The 22047-nt window shown below is 29.6% G+C and overlaps 1 protein-coding gene across 1 annotated transcript in view; it reads right to left on the reverse strand.

Annotated features, from left to right (window-relative positions):
* Positions 1–291: 291 nt before the first annotated feature.
* wun (wunen) overlaps positions 292–22047 on the reverse strand; it is a 207394-nt gene continuing 185638 nt past the window's right edge. The window contains exon 8 of the mRNA XM_017899586.1: positions 292–390. Coding sequence (XP_017755075.1) covers positions 319–390 — 72 coding nt within the window. The 3' untranslated portion in view covers positions 292–318. The remainder of the gene's footprint in view (positions 391–22047) is intronic.

Genomic DNA, 22047 nt, shown 5'->3' on the forward strand with positions numbered 1-22047 from the left:
TAATACGATTGAAATTTTTATTCCATGCATAATATTTATTAAACTCTTAAGTAAACAACCCAATAAAATTTGAACAAGACGAAAGTGTTTAATATTGTATGTATACAAAATGAAGAACATTTCAGTACACTTACCTAGCTGAAATAAATTGTAGTTTCTAAAATATATTAACCATGAAATAAACAATATTCCATGTAACAGAAGAATAACATAGTTATAAATTATGTTAAAAATTAAAACTAAGTTTGATATATACACAATAAGTTAATTGTATACATTTTAAATTGCGTTTCTATTCATCGAAGTATGTAATTGTCCTTAAATGTCGTCTTCATTTCTTTCAATTCCATTGTAAGATATCGTCCTTGTTTGAAGGGACGTTAACTCGTTCTGAAATTTAAATAAATTTTACATCAGTCTCAGCGATTGTTTCTGCTACAAAATATATTATTTGAAATATTATTTTATGCATTTATTATGTCATATTTCATTAATTCTTTTTTTTCTTGAAAATTGTATCATTTCATGATTACATGTGTAGCAATATATTTTATTTCGGGCGTAGTATAGCGTTAAAAGAATTGATGAATTGCACTAAAGCAAGCGAAATAGATAAAAGCAGGAAATAATTTTTTAATTCCATGTATGCAAGTAAGCTTATAAGATATAAACAAATATAAAATAATATAGACGCATGACAATAATAACAAAAATTACAATAGGAGTTTAAGGGATTTTAATTAGTTGATATTAAAGGAATTGCAAAATAATGCAAAATAGTAATAATAGCTTAATAAAAATATTGTTAATAAAAATAATAATATCTTAACAATTATTTAACAATTATTTTTATTACTCGTTTCCTTTTTTTTTTATTATTATTTTGTTTTACATATACAGGGTGTCCTATTTTAACTTACATAACGAAATATCCCGAAGACTAAACTTTATCGAAAAAAAATATTTTAAACAAATATATATAGTTATTTAATACAGTAGAATTCTATTCAGTTAAATAAAATTTGATTGTTCTGTTCATTTAATTTGTCATTGAGTTCTTATTAGAACTATTATCAAGAAGTATCTACTTACATCAACAAATAAATAAATTTAATAAATATTAATAATTTATATTACCTTTAATACTTGAAATAATTCAAATTTGTATAAATTAGATTAACTCACTGCTTGAAAACTTAAAAGATGTGATTATTTTCATAACGAAATAAATCTAGCAGGTAGTTAATTAATTAAGGAGCAAAAAAATTACAATCTTATAAATATGTTCACTTATTAATTTCACAGCTTGAAGACATTAATCTAGATGAAATAAATGAACGAATTCTTAAAACCAGTTTCACGAATGTCAGCTCCTATTACACGAATGAGAAGTTATTGGTAAAAGCGGAGAATTGGTGACCTTTTATCATCCAAACTATCATGTCTTTTGATATATTGTAGTAAATGGAATTCCACTGTAATTAATTCGATTGTTACCTTCGTCAGCTTCTGGCCCACATTGATTCCTACTGGAAAATCAACGTTGAAAAAAAGAATAATTTTAATATCATTGTATATAGTTCAAATACAGTACCTACGTATATGTTGCTAACAATTCATGATCATAGTCAATATATACTTATTGTTATATTGTTTTTGTCATAGATACAATTCTTTCATAAATTTCATATTTTTATTTTTAATACGTTTAATTTTGTACCCTTTTATCTTCTATCTTAAATTAAATTAAATTAAATTAAATTCCAAAGTTAATATTCTTTAATTAATTACAATTTAATTACACTTCAGGTCTAATTGAAAAATCATTAAAGCTATTCGTAGCACATAAAGCTTTTATAACTTTGTTCTTCATTTTAAACATATCTCTCTGTTTAATAATAAAATTTAATTAAACAAATTTGAATACGATTTAAATTAAACGCAATTCACCGTTTATAATTTGTTAAATAAATTCTAATTGAATTTAATAAAATAAATTTTCAGAAAATTAAAAATAAATACAATTCTTTGTCCACAATTTGTTAAAAAGATTCTACTTAAATTTAATTAAACAAATTCCAATAAAATTTAAATTATAAACACAATTCTCTGTTAAAGAAATTAAAAATTTCACATTCTTCTTCCTGATGTATTTAATATTTCTCACTCTTTAATTTCTTATTTGCAGGTGTTTCAATCATTATCAAGAAAAATTCTTGTCCTTATCATCCATCCTTATCAAGAATGCCAATGAAAAGAGTTGATTCTCGACAAAGACGTTGCATACCTAATATGATTAATGAGGAATATTAGGCTGGTACATCCGAAATGTAATTCTTTTAAAATTTCAAGTATATACGTACATACATATTTCTTGAAACGTGACGTATTTAATATTTAATTCTTTTTCTCATTTAGAAGAATCATCAGGCGTGGAATTCAAGAAGCTCTTCGAATGCTGCTTTTGCAGTTTCTTCATTTCGAAATGGTTTCTAAAAATAATCCATGTATCTGGAAAAATGACGACACAAGTGACAAAACAAAAGGAATAGGAGAGATGTGACAAAATTCTAAACCATCCTGTTTACCTTTATGAAATAACGGAATGGCTGTCTAAATTCGTCCTGGTCTCTGCATATCGTTTAGCTCATGCGAAACCAGTTTGTCCATATTTTTTACGTTTATTTATGCAAATTAGGAAATACTTTAGTCTTGTTTGAAATATCATCGCTCTCGTCGTTTGTTATGGTCTATTTTCAGTGATCATTCTAAAAATATCATCTATAACATTATTCGATTTTATCCTTTGAGTTATGACATTTAACCCTTTGCACTCTAGAAGCACCCTTCAGTCACCATTTGATAAAATTTCGAAGATCGATATTAACCCATTTGCATCCAAGCGCGGAATATTCCGCAAGTTATGACTGTCGCCTATCACCGAGAGCGGAATATTCCGCGAGCTACGACTGTCGCCTATCACCGAGAGCGGAATATTCCGCGAGCTACGACTGTGGCCTATTACCGAGAGCGGAATAATCCGCGAGCAGACTTTTTCCATTACCAGTTGCAGAATATTCTTCATATGCCACAGATCACGTTTGATCCCTTTTGTGAGCATCTCATCTACATCGGTTCATTATATTCTTAACAAGTTTTACTTTTGTTGTGAAAATCCTTTTAACTGCCATTATGAGTAGGGGCTGATACGCGCGCGGTGATACGGGCTAGTCGTCAATTGAACGTCGCTGATGCCTGAACACGGCACCTTAAGTAGAGCCATGATGCAAATGGGTTAACCGTTGAGTCCCAAGCAGCGCGATCGCGCTGTTCAGATTACGTGTCGAGAAAACCCAATACATTTCGAGTGTTCTCGACAGCTGACGGTGCGTCACCGACTGTCGAAGTCGAAGCGCTATCGCGTCACGTGACCATTCGTCGCCATAATGTAAACGAAGCGCTATCGCGTCGCTTGGGATATGTCGGCGTAAAATAGAAGAAGCGCTATTGCGCTGTTTGGATTCTTTCGTACCCACTTAGAGGCAGCGCGGTCGCGCTGCTTGGGATTAGATGACGTGTTTTTCCAAAACCCTCTGGGACTCAAACGGTTAATTAATATGTCAAATTGAAGACAATGTAACGATATGAAAGATATCCCTACTCTTCTTTAGTCAAAAAATCGTCAAGTGCAAAGGGTTAAATGTATTCTTCAATGAAATACTGTTAGCTTTTAATTCTATAAATCGACGTTGAATTATAGTTTATTCGATACCTGTAAAGGCTTTCGTAAATACTAAATTTATATTCTTAACAGATTTTTAAATTCTAAACTTATAAAAATGTTATGCGAATATCTTCATAATACATGACATAGAAAATGCAAGTTCTGACAGTTTTATTACGGGAACTTGTAATATGTAGTACATAATATGTAAAATATAACTTTTTTTTCCCAGTTTGGTTTATACTAGTTGAATCTCTGATAAAATTTATAACTTTTTGATTTCAAACTTTTCAGATGTAATGCGATATTTCATATGCAAAATGTAAAAAATGGTCGATTGACGATGAAATAGGTTTCATTATACAATAGTATATCGTCATATTTAGAATACGTGTACTATAATAATTCTATTCGTTTAATGCAGTTTATAACAATTTATATAATAATTAATATAATATTTAACAATTAATATAATATTTAATATAATATTAATATAATATTAATTAATACAATTAATATAATATTGCTAATACAAATTTGACACTTTTTGATATTTAATTTTTTAGATACGATGTGATACTTCCTATATATATATATCGATTTAAAGATACAGTTGATTGATGTACCATTCGGATCAATCATATAAAATGATATCAATGACAATTTTATTATAGTATTTTGTAATGTTCAAAGTACATGTACTAAGTATATAACATTTCTTTTATTTTTTAACGTAGTTCATAATTTTTCAGCATTTTGTAATATTTAATATGAGTGTATTTATATACGTAATTCTCCTTTTGTTAGTATCAGTATTAGAGTATTAGTATTAGAGTAAGACTATTCAAACTATCCGAAATGATATGTTCAAAATTTTTTGTTCTTACAGTTACTGAAAATATGAAGCTTCTTTCAAAATTAATAATTTTTTCATTGAGATAAGAATATAATTATATATAACTATATATTTTCATTATCTTAGTTTAATTATTATTATTTACATACATTATAGATAGGTAGTTTTAGCTTTAACGTGGTTTATAGTAATTAAGTATTGGAAAAAACTAAGACTAGGTAATTTCAAATTTCTTAGATGCACATAATGTGTTATTTTATATGTTTCAATTGCAAGGATGGTTAATTGACATTTAAATCTTTGAGATTTCAAAAATGCTGAAGATATATGGTAAATGATTCAAATTTCTCCACTAGTAAATTTTCTTTTACACAAGTTAACTGAAATTGTCGAAAAATGACTATTTCGTAGGATATTTTTAATAAATATTTTTATTAAAAAAATTTTATATGCTTCTCCATTATATACTGAACAACACGGTGCATTTCGAACAATTGCTCTTCTATTGTTTCCTTAAATATTATCCCATAATCATTATTGTTTTTGTATTACTTTAAGTATTTTATAGAATTAAATAGATTTCAAAATATCTTACTTTTTTAGGTAACCTTATGAAAAGGAATAGTAGAGTTCTGCTTAACCGGCATTCGATTATCCCAATTACCCGAGTAACCGACACATTTGTTCTACCAGTTTTTCGACAACTGCTATAAATTATTTTTCACACAAATAAAGGAATTCGTTAATTAAGTATTTATTTCTAGATCTGGGTAAAATTTATTTCAAATAACGTTAATTGTTATTTCATGAATAATGTATTTTAATTGATCTTATGTTCTTCTCTTGGTCAATTAAATTGTAAATGGAGGAATTGATTATTCAAAGAAATAACATTTTGTAAAATTTTGTTTTTCAAATTATATTCAAAATAAATATTTAATAATAATAATACTATGATTATTGATATTAATTGTGCTAACAATAGTGTTATTATCTCTAATAACTGGTAATAATTATAATAATATGTGTGCAATAATATTAGTAAGAAATACTACAGTAATAATTAAAATCAAATAACAAATAACGAATAACAAATTATGATATCAAATAACAAATAACTTATTATTTGAAATACCAAATAGTCGTTCAATTGCAAATGCACTAATTAATTTTATGTGAATTTATGTGAAATAATTTCATTAAATAATAGTATTATTTAAAAAATGGATTATTTTTCAAATAATTATGAAAAAAAGAACACTTTGCTAAAAATAGTATTTCAAATAATGCAATTTCAAGAATGTCGAATAATCGGAATTCTATTGTATTCAGGAAATTCAAATTTTACGAGTGTGGACATAAAATAGATGTATTCCACGTACAACACGACACTTTATAACGGATTCGCTTTACCATTGCTCAAGAATTGGGAAAATCCCGTATAGAGTATGCCTCAGCGATTGTATCTCAATCTGTACATATAGTGCGTAACAAAATGATAGCATACCTTATAATTTTCAGTGTTTCTTGAAACTGATGCAATATAGGCTAATGTTACATACGTATCTGTCCAATGTATCTCTTCTTTAATAGCATAAAAGGAAGTTAACCACAGTTTACATTTGTTTCTACAAATTTCACCTGTTTACGTGAAAAATGAACGCGATAAAATGTTAGAAATGATAAATACGAAAAAATAGATCAGTGAAAGTTTGAGTTTTGAGAATGAAAAGATTTCTTACATATGTATATCCATGTGTTGAATCCGAATTTGGCAGAAAAAATTATTTACCATTTTAAGGTTAGGAGATTAAATAAATAAAAAATATCGACGTCAAAGATAGTAACCTTTTTCCAATATTTTATCAACTGCATCGTACAGTAGTAACCTTTTCCTATAAAATTAAATTTAATTTATAAATGTATGATTTTTTTCGACATATATCGCTTTATAGTTACTCAAGGAACACTGAAAATCATAATAGGTCGTGCTATTGTTTTGTCACACGTTGTATACCTTGGCAATCACATGTTGCACGAATGTACACATTGTCAGCTGAAACTCACCAAACACGTGATACGTGTACAGAAGTTTTATTTCAAGATTTCGTATACAAGATAGTTCCCAGTAAAAGACTAATCGTCCTGCGCCGCGCGCGGATACCCGCGTTTAAATACTTTCGATGTGGTTCTTGGTATCCCTGCCTACGCCAGATAACAGTGACTTTCATTTATAACCGGAGATTTATCGGCGTTATTAATGACACGAGGCGTAGATTTCATCGGGAACGTCCCCTCCTTTTGGCCAGAGGGCGCTGATCGTGGAAGATCAGGTAAGTTACTACTCCTGCCCAAGTGGGCAGCACTAGTCAAGTCTACCGCAACGTATTTATATCGTTCATTATATGCACACAGTACGGGAACCGATGACGAACGATTCGCTCTCCGCGAAGAGAAATCATCGTTATTTATATTACCCCTACGAATCGGATTTAGTGAAACGGGTTTATACATCTTTTTCTTTCGTTTAAGTCACTCCTTTCTGAGCTCGATGATTTATTACCGGCCAACCTGTATCGGAAAGTTTAACCTACCTATGCACGTAAATTAAAACAGGCATGATTAGTCGCTACCGTGTAGCCTGAGAAATTCGAGGGCCATCAATCTTTCGTTTTTCAAAGGAGATTTGAGCATAGAACGGAGGTACAGATCGTTCAAGATGATCGAATGATCTTTACGTTTGGTTAACTCTCGATTGATCATTCTCGTGTCTTTTAAATGAATACAGTGGCGGTTTATGGCGAGCTCGAATGTGATTTTAGAGAATATTTGAAGAGTAAGAGAAAATAAAAATTTCAACTGTAAAATTTGAATATTGACATATTTGGTTAATATCTTTTTTTTAAGCTTTGTTTACGATGATTTTTAAAATAATTTATCTCTATTTTTTTCTACATTTCATATTCCTCCTGCATTTTTGCATAAAATTTTCTGACAAATAAATAAAGGAGTAAATAAATTACAGAAATGTCAAATTATGAAAAGGTTAGGTGTAAAGTAGAAAATGTCTATTTAAGGTAATATTAAAAATTTAATGTGCTAATTAAAAACGGAAAGTACCTTTGCTCATATTTTCACTTCATTTCAGATTGCTGGAAGTTTGCATTAACTCTTAGCACACTAATGACGAGTTCCCAAGGATATCATACTGCTTAAGGCAGTTTTCTACTAAACCGGTATTCCACCCATCCAAATCTACTGCTTTTTACATTTTTTTTTTTTTTTTGTTCATATATTTAAAACTATCTATGCAAAACTATTTGATAAAATTCATAAAATTAGTGAAATTATAGGCGCTAAAGCTTGAACACATCAAGCGTGAAACTGCAAAGCAAAGAAGACATCAATGACATTATTTTGTGTGCTTGTAGGTATTATATTTTAAATTCCTTTTTTCATTTGTATTGCAATTATCTCGTTAGTAATTTGCAAAAGTTATGTATAATATTCTGAAACAATAGTTCGGTTAAATATAGTTAAGTATGTATAGGTTAAGTGCATTCGTGATAAGTTAAATTGGCTGACACGAAATTTCAAATTCTAATTACCTAATTGACTTCAAATTTGAATCAAATTTTTAGTAGATATACCTTTATCGTCGGATCAGAAATTACGGATTTTAAATTTTGATGCATCTTTACCTCTGTTTTCGAACTAAAACGCAAAAGAAACGGAAAAAGATTGGTATTTAAATGTGAAAGTGTTGAAATTTTTTTTAATTTGGAGGTTATTTTTTTTCGTGATTTGGTCATGACTGTAGCCTAATTAATCAAAATGCTTTTTAATTCGTTCATTTTAGATAAGCAGGACGGGAAATGAAAGCATGAGATCCTCGTATTAAAAAGTCTTAAGATATCCTCAACTAAAGAACAAATTGAAAATAAAGAATAAAATTTTTGCCCCATAAACTCCTGCCAGCGGAGAATGAAAACATGTGCCATGTCTTCCCGGCCGTTCAGTAAGTACACGTTACCGTCGAATATATTAGATCTAATCAAATGGAAAAACTCACGTTTTTCGAAAACTGAAGGTGATAGAGCAATTTCAATTATGGATTTGTTTTCAGGAAAGTAACCTCTACAAACCTAATGGATATTATAGATTAGAATTCGTGTTGAACAGTGTAATTTCTCTTTTGATAAATTTATTTATTAAGTTAGCAAAAATAGTATTTTTATAATATTTTCTAAGATAATAGTACAAAGCAATGATACTATTTTTTACGTAAGTAAAGCAAAAAATGATTCATTCCTCATGAAATAACATTTTATATAAATAAAAAGCAACGGAAGATAATTCTTTATTCTTAAATTCTTATTATTGAGTAATGCAACAATAAGTAATATTTATAATTACTTACCATCGTTACTTGTTCAACATAAGCCTGATTATTCAATAAAAGTTTGTAATAAAATGTGTACATCGAATTGTTTGAAAATTTTGTTATTCCTCAATCATTTTTTGAGGTTAATATTCTTCTTTCTACATATAAGAACATAATATGTATATATATACACAATTCTTTTCTTTATTAAAATTGAATTGTATAAAAGACGTCCTTCGGGTTACCGATTTAGTTGAAACTTTGCAGCTTTGTAGATATCGTCATGCAGATTAAGAAAATATATCATTATAGCGGCAACTACTCAATAATTCTTAAAATATTTACAATTAAAGTTTTATTACTTCCGAAATTATGCATTTATTTCCAATAGTTTATAAATGGAGTTGTGGCCTAACGGCGATAGTTAATAATTCTTATGCTGAAGGACCGTGGTTCGATTCCCGCCACCATAGTTGGTAGTTTTTTAATCTATTTTTTATTTTGTGTTCATTTTTCGTTTATGAAAACATTGTAAATAAACAATTGTAAATAAAATTTCTTAATAAAAAAATTTGTTTTTTACGCTTTCTTATGCAAGTATATATTTATTACAAAATAATAAGAATATTACGCAAGAAGAATACTTCTCTATAGCAATCTTATTTACTACAGAAAATACAAAACCTATCGCTCGTGTAAGTATTAATTATTAAATTAAACATTGTATAAGAATGTTGCCTATAATTGCAACTTTGCTGTGCAGCTATAAATGTTCATGAATTAATTAGAAAAACTTGGAAATTTATTAATTTTCTACTGTCGAATTGATTACTGGTATCTAGTTCGAATAAAAATTTTACCGCCTGCGATCAACGCCATCTATGATTTTGGACCATTTGCTCGGAAAAGTGATAGGAATATAGAATAGGCAAGGAGGTCGTCAAAGAGCTTGTCACGTGACAGACAAGAATAGAGAGGGGATAGAAAAGTAGAATGGCTCCGACAGTGAAAAGTTAATAAATTACTCAATTTTCGTAATTAATTTATAAACTTTTATAATTTCATTGCAAAGCTGGAACTTCAGACAACATTCCTATATAACTTTTGTAAAGAATTGAACTCTAAATTGTTAGTTATTAATTTTTGTTTTATGGCGTCTATGATTTCGTAACGGCGACCATCACGATCTTCCGTGAGAATAATTAATACTAAACGAAACTAGAATCAAAATGTGATCAAAAGTGATATGAGAAGATTCGCAAGAACATTGTTTTTATAATCAGCGCATAAAGTTTCATAAATTAATTGCGTAAAGGATAGTAATTGATGAAAAACCAATGGCGTCTTCGACAATCTTCGACAACAATTCAAACATTGCGTACAATAATTATTAATAATTAATTAATTAGGGACAAATTTATGCCGAAAAATATATTGGAAAGTTCTTAAAGGATCTGACTTTACGATGGAATTATAAAAGTTCATAAATTAATCACAGATATTGAGTAATTAATGAATTTTCCGCTGCCGATTTGATTTATTAAAATATATTCGGCGCACATAACCAGAGTTAGTAAACTGACATCAGAGCCATCTATGATCTCGTTGAGGAACTCAAGTTTCGAGTCTAAAATCATAGATGCCTCTGATGTCAGTTTACTAACTCTGGTTATGTGCGCCGAATATATTTTAATAAATCAAATCGGCAGCGGAATATTCTCTAATTACTCAATATCTGTGATTAATTTATGAACTTTTATAATTCCATCTTAAAGCCAGATCCTTCAAGAACTTTCCAATATATTTTTCGATATAAATTTGTCCCTATTTAATTAATTAGTAATTATTATTCTACGCAGTGTTTGAATTGTTGTCGAAGACGCCATTAGCTTTTCATTAATTACTATCCTTTAGGCAATTAATTTATGAAACTTTATACACTCATTAAAAAAACAATGTTCTTGCGAATCTTCTCATATAACTTTTGATCACATTTTGATTCTAGTTTCGTTTAGTATTAATTATTCTCACGGAAAATCGTGATGGTCGCCGTTACGAAATCATAGACGCCATAAAACAAAAATTAATAACTAACAATTTAGAGTTCAATTCCTTACAAAAGTTATATAGGAATGTTGTCTGAAGTTCCAGCTTTGCAATGAAATTATAAAAGTTTATAAATTAATTACGAAAATTGAGTAATTTATTAACTTTTCACTGTCGGAGCCATTCTACTTTTCTATCCCCTCTCTGTTCTTGTCTGTCACGTGACAAGCTCTTTGACGACCTCCTTGCCTATTCTATATTCCTATCACTTTTCCGAGCAAATGGTCCAAAATCATAGATGGCGTTGATCGCAGGCGGTAAAATTTTTATTCGAACTAGATACTAGTAATCAATTCGACAGTAGAAAATTAATAAATTTCCAAGTTTTTCTAATTAATTCATGAACATTTATAGCTGCACAGCAAAGTTGCAATTATAGGCAACATTCTTATACAATGTTTAATTTAATAATTAATACTTACACGAGCGATAGGTTTTGTATTTTCTGTAGTAAATAAGATTGCTATAGAGAAGTATTCTTCTTGCGTAATATTCTTATTATTTTGTAATAAATATATACTTGCATAAGAAAGCGTAAAAAACAAATTTTTTTATTAAGAAATTTTATTTACAATTGTTTATTTACAATGTTTTCATAAACGAAAAATGAACACAAAATAAAAAATAGATTAAAAAACTACCAACTGTGGGGGCGGGAATCGAACCACGGTCCTTCAGCATGAGAATTATTAACTATCGCCGTTAGGCCACAACTCCATTTATAAACTATTGGAAATAAATGCATAATTCCAGAAGTAATAAAACTTTAATCGTAAATATTTCAAAAACTATTGAGTAGTTGCCGCTATAATTATGTATTTTCTTAAACTGCATGACGATATCTACAAAGCTGCAAAGTTTCAACTAAATCGGTGACCCGAAGGACTTGCACTCTCTTTGTAAGCTTTCGAAAATTTTGTTATTCTTCAATTATTTTTTGGGGTTAGTATTCTTCGTTCTACACGTAACAACATAATATGTATATCTATACACAATTCATTTCTTTATTAAAATTTAATTGTATAAAAGACTGAACTTACGCGATTAGAATTAGAAGTAAACTAATTTATTTAATGTTTATATTCTTATATGATAATCTTATCATTGAAAATCTTATTTTATACAAAATAGTACTCGTTATCTCTCATTTACCATATAACCTTAACAAATATGGACCATATAACCTTACTAATATGGACAAAATGTATTACTATGGGTGTCCAAAATTTAAAAAAATTAGAAATTAAAATTAAAAAGACACGACGCGTGGAATATCGATATAAAATAATTCTACCTCTTACAATTAATTTGCACTTTTTATTTACCGTTTCGAAAATATCGTCGACTTTATGGCAGAAAGTCTTCGAATTACTATGTTTCTGTAACGAAAAGATCGCCGAGTGCGAAGGGTGAATAAAAAATTGTAAATATTGTTGAACAATGAAAACACATTTTTTCCTATGGTACTTCATTTTTAATAATCCTGAACTGTCATCTGTCACTCTGTCTTCTTTTTATCTTTACCGCAGAAATGGCGCGAAATTCAAATCTTGCGCGAATTTTGTAACACTCAATATGTCGAGTTTATACGAACATAACCTCAAAAAGCCAACGCTCAGCTAGTATACACGTGTTGCAGTTGTTTCTTATTCATCAATATTATTGCGTTGCATATCGTAATCTTCTTGTTTGCATCTCTGATCGAAGCAATAGCATAAGACTTGCTCTAGGAGAAACATGAAACCCTATAAACAATGATTCCGCCCCTTTGTTTGTATGGACCGAGATGGGAAACATGATCCGACGTGAAAGCTAGTAAATCACGATAGATGTTAACTCGTGCCATACTTTTTAAAGCTCAGTTGTTTTAATTTTTTAATTTGGTTGTTTTTTAAACAGAGATAGAAATTTTTTGTACATTTCAAAATTGGATAAAAATTAGTGGGGATTATTAAGAATTATTAAAAATTATTTGAAGACGAGTTATTTCCATTTGGATTTTGCAAGTATAAATAAAGTAAAATAAAGTATAAATAAACTACACAATAATGTAAGTACTTTTACTGCAAATGTAATTATGTTTACAGATCAACGAGTTACATATGTATATCTATGTACTTACTGGGAGAGTCAAAGAATATATGTACATTTGAAATTTTTTTGTTTTTATTTTTCATGGAACTGAATTCAATTTTCAAATAAACTTGATATTTTTAGAAATAATAGAAATAATTTAACAATAATCTAGGTTTTAATATAATTGAGGAAAAAATGATGTTGAAGCGGTCATCGTGATGATATAAATTTTGTATCATATAGTTGTGACAAATAAATCAATAAATTTTGAATTTTTAACTTTGAATTTTAAATTCTGAATGTTGAATTTTGAATTTTGAACTTTGAATTTTAAATTCTGAATGATGAATTTTGAATTTTGAATTCTGTAGTTTTAAGTTCTGAATTTTTAATTTTAAATTTAATATTTAAAAACATTGATTTTTTAACTCTACATAAATCTATGAAGCTTTTTAAGCTCTATTTATTCATTATTCATTCAGATTATTTTTATTTTGATTAATATTTAAGAAACATGAAAGACACACTATAAAACTAAGATTCATTTGTTTAAAATTCTTTCTAAATTAAAAGTTACTTCGAAAATTAATTAAAATCAGCCAATCGTATTTTATATTTTAAATTTGACATCTTATAGACCGCTAATTTGCATAATAGTAATTACAACATTAATTAATTATTACTATTAAGTACTTGCTCGTATTAAAATTTTATAAAAAATCTAATAAGTTAAATATCTTACATTAGAATATTTATAAAACATTTTAGTCATTTAAATTAATAATGTTTTAATGCTAACATTTCATCCATTCAATTATTCTTTTTATCTCCTCATCTTTTTTCTTTTTTATTAACATTAATTTTAATTTATATTACTAAATTATTGTAGGATACCAAAAGAAATCGCGAATCGACTATTGCCAACAAAAGCAAATTGTAAACCGATCGATATCTTCTAGAAGCAAATCGAAAAGTTATTCTATATAACAAAATTAAGTTGCGTGACTCCTCTACGGGGAGGTGAAGCGTAGGTTAAGGAAAACATAAAAGCGTGGTCCTTGACAACCAAAACAGAGTCTTTTGAAATCGGTTGTGACCAGCGCAAGCGTGAGTCGCTTGGTGTTGGAAAGAGGGTTTTAACGCTAGAACTACCGATCTTTAATGGGTACCTAACTATAACGTGCACAGATTATAGTAATTTCAGCGATACGATGAATACGAGTGAATATATAGATTACAGTTCTTTCTTAATGCGAGTTGATACCAATTTTATTCTTAAAGCGGGTGTATGTGTTCGGTGATTGCAAAAAGGAAAATTCTGGGTCCAGTCATTTTCACTGGGTTGGTAGTTCTAGTGTTAAAAGAGTGCGTCTTTGTGTGTTTTCGTTATCTTGGTGTTCTTTCGCTAAGTTAAATCAGGTTACGAGTTTTGAGTTTGCGTTATCGTGTTCTTGTTCTTTCGTGAATTTTCGGTGTCTCAAGATTAGTTTCGCCATCCTACATTATATTTAGTAAAACAGCACTAGTTAATATCGTTCATCAGTGTTACAAAAATCATCAAAGAATACAATATGCGACTTTTTATTCGTAAACTTTTATTTTTAATTACATTTCATAGTTCGAAGCTGAAAGTACGGTAGAATGTAAAAATATTAATTAATTAATTATATCTAGGATATTCGATGAGTCATATTGCATGTTTCTCTGTAAATTTCATTCGCATTTGTTTGTACAAATGAAACTTGTAAACAAATCAAAATTTTCGTTTTTTAATCACAAGATATTCGAACGTTGCTTAACAACAGATATATACAAATGTAAAGAAAAGGGCAGGGTAGAAATTAAACAAATATGGGCATTTTAGACGAAGTTAATAATTTTCGTTTGAATTTCTACAAAATAATAAGAAAGAATAATTAAAAAAAATTAAAGTAAAAAATTAACGAGAAATTTTAAGATATCATTAATCGTAGCTAATACTACTTAATAATTATTCTATAGAGTATACTGATATATTAAAACAGATTAGCACCTTCTTATCGATTCACATTTTTCATCCCCATATTTTCAGTTCACGATATTCGAAAAGATTTGTGAATTACGTTATTTATTATTTACATTACGGTGTAAAGAAATACGAATTTCTAAATTTTTCAACGCTAAAAATGATTACAATTATAAAAAGCAAATGGAACAATAATTTAAGAAAATTATTATCAAAGAACATTTAAAAAGGTTACTTAATACGTATAAAATATTTCATGAAATAAAATATAATGGAAAAAAAGAAGAAAATGATTCTTTTACCGAAATTACATATTTACAATTTTAATTTATAATAATTTCAATATTCCCGAAATATCGCAAAAAATAGTTATTAAAAAATGCCTCGTTGATGATATTGAACAATATTTTACTGAAGAAAAATAAAAATATAAAAATCCTTTATCCCAATCTTTAACTCTCTTTAAAAACATATCAATTCCTTCTTTAGCCATCATACAAACTACGTTTACTATAAATCAATGAAGAATTAAACGATACTTATCACAAAAATTAATAAAAAAAAGATTAAACAATTTTTATTGAAAAAAAAGAACAACGAAATTTCTACTCGTTTGTAAAATTCACTAAAGTTGATTCCTATCCTCCAAGGATATGTAAATAAATCATAAGTATGTCATTAAAAGGCAGAAGTAAGTTGCACGTTAACTCGAATGGAAACACCATAAAGAGACCATAAATGCCCATATGTGTCGTACGTATCAGTCCTACGAGTTTAAGTTACGAAATACAATCATAGGAACAAGATTAACGGTCAATAAGACATTAATAGCATACACATACTCATATATGAAAGTATTCGAATATTTACACGTGCTGTAAAGAGTAATATATGAGTCGTTCACTGCACAAATCGATGAACTCCACTTTTTGAAAAATCTTAAATTTAAGTGTCAAAGCACTCGGTATAGTCATAACTTTTTATATTTATAATAACTTTCTCTGATAATTAAGATTAACACCATTAAACGACAAAAATTTTTTGGCCACTGAATAATAAATAATTTATTTCAGAGCTCACTTTGATTAACTCCGCACTCTAATGTAAATCGTTGCAATAATGCAACTCGAATGCACTAGCAAGTCATGAATGACAACGGTGAATTTTTTAGCGCCGTCTTATCAGAATTTAAGTAAAATTTAGTAAAATTTAAATTTATTACTTTTTTCACTTGCTAAATCGATTAACTCTTCCAGTAACATAAAAATGGTAACATTACTAACGATTACCTTTTGGCTATTTTTTCTTATAAATTTTATATACCGTTAGATGAAAGTTACATTTGTATTTATGCATTCTACGATATTTATTTCGATTTAAATTATAAAGGGAATTTTAAAAAACAATATACATTATTTCATTGCATTTCTCCACTTTTTGTTTTATGGAGTTAATCAATTTGAGCAGTGAACAGCTCATATATGTGTTGTATTGAAGTAGTTGAAACGTTAATCAGATGTATATCGATAAAATTATACAAGAAAAGTTAGAAAATCATTCAATTGTATGCATACTACTTATGATACGTTTATTATAAATTTATAATATCGATGAATCATAAAAATAATAACAGAAATAATAATAAAAAGAAAAATAATAATAAAATAAAAATGATGCATAAGTAACGCATAATATCAGTGTAAAGTAACACTAATTAAAAAATAAGTAGATTCGATATAACGTTGATTCGTCTTTTGTTGCGACAGCATCGAGCACTTCGCTCGCTTAACTCACTAGCGCCACCACGGTACATATCTCCATTAAATCGTTATGTAAATATCGCATATATCGTTGAATTATTTTCCAATTTTTCTGATATACTCTTGGGACTTTCTCCTTGTCGCACATGCTATATCGTTTTAAAAATTTTACTTTAACGTACATATTTCAGACGTTGAACGTGGTAAATGTACGCGTTCGAATACTTTCGTATACGAGTGTATACGTACGGGATCGTATATGTATAGTAGTGCCTGCTTAACTGTTTCACAATCGGGTCCGTGCTGCGACAGTTACCCTAGCAGGTACACGTTTCGAGAATTATTCGATTTTCTTTTTGATTATGCTCGTTTCACTGGATTCACGTGCCAAATGAGAAATGAGAAAGATCTACTGCGAATAAGACAGAAGAAGGTAGCTGAAACAATTCTTGGAATTGGTGGGGATAAACTCGCGACGGTTAAACGGGCAAGACGAGCGACAGTTAAACGGGTAAGGCGCGCGACAATTAAACGGGCAAGGCGCGCGACAGTTAAACGGGCAAGGCGCGCGACAGTTAAACGGGCGAGATGCACGACAATTAAGCGGGCACCACTGTATCATATATCATATATCGTAATACGCTTGACTTATAGTTAAACGCAGACATAAAATTAACCCTTTACGCGTGTAACAATAAAAGTGCTCGGTTAAGTATACTCTACGTCAGATTACAACAGTACGTTCCATATGGGACGATACAAAAATCTCTACACGAGTCAATTCCGACACGGTTCTCGAGCTCAGCTCTATTCGAAAGAGAAAAGACACGTGGATATCGATTTTCGATTCGATCAGAAACAAAGTCAGATGCGTCTAATAGAAGACAAAAGAGTTTAATCTTCTTCTCTATTCTCTCTTCGATAATTACGTTACTTTAAATGTCGATTATATTTAGCGATCGTATCGTTTCATTGATAGGTTAGGAATATACTAAATGTAAAAAATCTTGTGTCACTCTATTTCTATTTTAATTATGCTTTTTATATAGTTATTCGATTTAATGTAGATTATAGATCGATGTTAATATTACTCGAGTACTTTCCGTTTCAGGTAAAATCTAGTTCGAGAAAGTTTATTTTTGGGGTCGATATTTTAGAAATTTCTATGTTTCAGATGTGTACAAAGTGTTTTATAAACAGTGGATTGAATGTGAAATAGATCTAATGTAGGTTTTGAAATAAATCAAAATGGTAAAGAGTACCATTTTTTAGAAAAATCATGGTAAATGTTCTTCGAGGTTAGGTTAGGTTCGGTTAGCTAATCTTTCGATCTTAAAACTACCCTTAGGTAAAAGTTAGGTTAGGTTAGGTTAAGGTAGTTTTAAATTTAAAATACCCTTAGGTCATGGTACTTTTAAGTTTGAAATACCCTTAGGTTAGGATACTTTTAAGTTTGAAATACCATTAGGTTAGGGTAGTTTTAAGTTTGAAATACCCTTAGGTTAGGATACTTTTAAGTTTGAAATACCATTAGGTTAGGGTAGTTTTAAGTTTGAAATACCTTTGGGTTAGGACAGTTTCAAGTTTGAAATACCATTAGGTTAGGGTAGTTCTAAGTTTGAAATACCCTTAGGTTAGGATACTTTTAAGTTTGAAATACCATTAGGTTAGGGTAGTTTTAAGTTTGAAATACCCCTAGGTTAGGATACTTTTAAGTTTGAAATACCATTAGGTTAGGGTAGTTCTAAGTTTGAAATAACCTTAGGTTGGATACTTTTAAGTTTGAAATACCATTAGGTTAGGGTAGTTCTAAGTTTGAAATACCTTTAGGTTAAGGTACTTTTAAGTTCTAAATACCTTTAGGTTATAGGGTATTTAAGTTTGAAATACCCTTTTATTAGTATTATATATAGTAGTATTAGTATTTCAAGGATAAATTAATTTTTCAACATTTTTCATTTTTAAAACTGGCGACTTGAGTTCCTTTTCACCATTTTGATTTATCATAAAATACGGAACGATTTGTTTTCATAGCCATGCTTCGATACGATAAATCCAACGTTTTATTTTCAGAATATATGGAAATGACAAAAAGTATCAGTTCTTAAGAAAAAAAGAAAAAAAAAACAGTATTAAATATTAATTCAGATTAAGATATTTCAAGATTAGATTGCTTTTTCGAAATCGTTCATTAAAAGAAGAAATGGTACCTTATATGGATATACATTTCCTTTTATTATCTCGATTTATCACGAAATATGAAATACTTCCTTCTATGCTACTTTCTGTTTCTCTTTTATACAGGGGAATCCAGTTTTTACAATCAAACTTCGTATGTATGCTTCCAACTAGAAGATTAAAATCATCAAGTGTCTCATAGTAGTAAAAAATTTTTAAAAATCACCTATGTTGTTATCTCAGAAAACATTTTTCAATTAAATCATGGTTGAAGTGTGAAAAATTATTGTGGACTCAATAGATTTTAAATTATTGTTAAAATTAATAGAAGATTCTACATATATAGATTATAAATTACAAAATGAATTACAAAATGAATTATAAAATATTATAAAATTATAATAAATAATTTATATATAATAATTTATATATATTATTATATATTATACTATCATATATATATATAGGTACAAATGGTAAAAGAAATGGTAAAAGATTTAATTTTTGATATGTAATGTACATTTCATGAAAATAAATAAGAAAAATTAGTAAATAAAATACTATATAAATATAGTTTATTATAAATATCGTTCAAAGTTTTGTATAACTTAAAAAGTTATAACAAATATTATTCGAAAGAGAAAATACAAAGAACTGTTAACAGTCTTATAATTAATACAATCTGAGATAAAAATATGCAAATGATATATGTAAATGTGATCAATAAATTTATCTTTTCTTTCAATTTTTAAAAAAATTATAACAGATATTAAAAAATATATCTGACACGAAAAATACAAAAAAATGGTAACAGAATTATCACAACCATAATTTGAAATAAAAATACGTGAACCATCAATTAGCTTTCCTCTTTTTCTAATTTGAAAAGAAAAAATATTTCTTTACGAACTTCATATATTTGTAATTACTTTTCCATTCAACAAATAATAATATTTTCTTCGTGCACAGTACCATACAAGGTTAGCTGTATTAACCCTTTGCACTCGACGATTTTTTGGCTAGAGAGGAGTAGAAATTCAAAGATTTTCTACTAAAAACTGACGATACTTTTTTGAGCAGTAAACAAAGAATTGTATAATAATAGAATTGTAGAATTATTTGATTTCGATACCTCGCACACTGTCATATTACATTAAATTTGATATATTAATTAACCCTTTGGACTTGAAGATTTCTTCGTCGTGAAGATGCAATTCGAAGCTCTTCTTAAATTTTTATAAGCTCACTGATACTCTTTATGCTAAAATTAAAAAAAGAAAATCGTGAATTTGCGTGAGAAAGGAACGAATAGAATAATTTTATTTCGATGTTCTTAATATAATTATCATCATCTATTGTTTAAGTTATAGCATTAGAACAAACGGTGACTGAGAGTCACCTCTCGAGTGCAAAGGGTTAATATCGATCTTCCAAATTTTATGAAATGGTGAGTGAAGCTCACCTCTCGAGTGCAAAGGGTTAACGCGTTAAGTGCCACGCCGGTCCCCAGGGACTAGCGCTAGACTTTCCGTTCGGGCCCGGCCGGTACTCAGGGACCGACCCAGACTAGGACCAAAAGGTGCTAACATTTGGTGTTAACTACTTGCGCTACGATTTAACTTTCGGTTGCAGTACCGCCCTCTACGATATAACATGCGGTAAAGCGTTACATTGGCGCCGCATCGCGCCTGCAAGCTAACTGTTAGCCGACGTGACGGACACGTCGTTTTTGTTTCTGCGTCAAATACCTATCGACGTGGTATACACGTCGCTGGCGGCTTTGGACCAAAAGCATCTCGACGTGCGTGGCACGTCTTTATAGCGGTTAACCACTTGCGCTATAAAGACGTGTCACGCACGTCGTAATGCTTTTGTCGCAGAATCGCCAACGACGTGGTATACACGTCGTCAGGCAATTGTCACAGAGGACCGTTCTAGCACACGTGCCTGTGAATTCCCTGCTAGCGCAAATGGTTAAATTTTTCGCCATCTTTGGACCTAACGTTTGGGAATTCCTGTTATAACAATTGGCACAGTATCTCCGAGTTTTATGAACACTTCGTCCGCCGACGGTGGCCCATTTGACGGCCGAGTCTGGGCCTGAACGGAACAAGCAAAACGGGCCGGGCACTTAACGCGTTAAAGCCCAGTTTTTACATTTTCACCATTGCAAAAATGCAACGTAAACAACGATGAAAAATTATATTATTAAATTATATTATTGCCCTACGAAGTTCACTCTGATTTTGTTCCATTTCAATGAATAAATCATCAATTTTTGGTATCACTACACCATTTAGAGGTCCAAGTATGGATTAGAATTTTATATCCACTAAATGTGTACGATAAACCTTCAAACGATCTATGTTTATCTATATTTATCTAGTATTTTTATTTATTTAACGGTGTAGAAGATGCTGACAAAGCTGGATTGAAGAAAACTGGTACACCCTATGTTAGCCACGTAATCGTTAACACTAGAACTACCAACCCAGTCAAAATGACTGGTCTCAGAATTTTCCTTTTTGCAATCACCGAACACATACACCTGCTTTAAAAATAAAATTGATATCGACTCGTATTAACCACTTGCGCTAGAAAGACGTGTCACGCACGTCGAGATGCTTTTGTTCCAAAATCGCCAGCGACGTGTACACCACGTCGATAGGCATTTATCGAAGAAATAAAAATGACGTGGGCTGCACGTCGGCTAACAACCAGATCGTTCATTTCTCGAGTTACAGTTCCGGAATGCACGGCGTCGCATAGTGTCATCGATATCTTGGAAATATTTAGGAATCGATACAGTATCTCGCGACGTTAATGTGACACCTTATCGCGTGTTATACTATAGCGCACGGCACCGCAATTGTGAGTTTATTGGTAGCGCAAGTGGTTAAGAAAGAACTGTAATCAATATATATTCATTCATATTCATCGTACCGCTGAAATTACTGT

This window comes from Eufriesea mexicana, unplaced genomic scaffold, assembly GCF_001483705.2.
Source record: "Eufriesea mexicana isolate 0111107269 unplaced genomic scaffold, ASM148370v2 scaffold953, whole genome shotgun sequence".
In the NCBI taxonomy this organism is placed as follows: domain Eukaryota; kingdom Metazoa; phylum Arthropoda; class Insecta; order Hymenoptera; family Apidae; genus Eufriesea; species Eufriesea mexicana.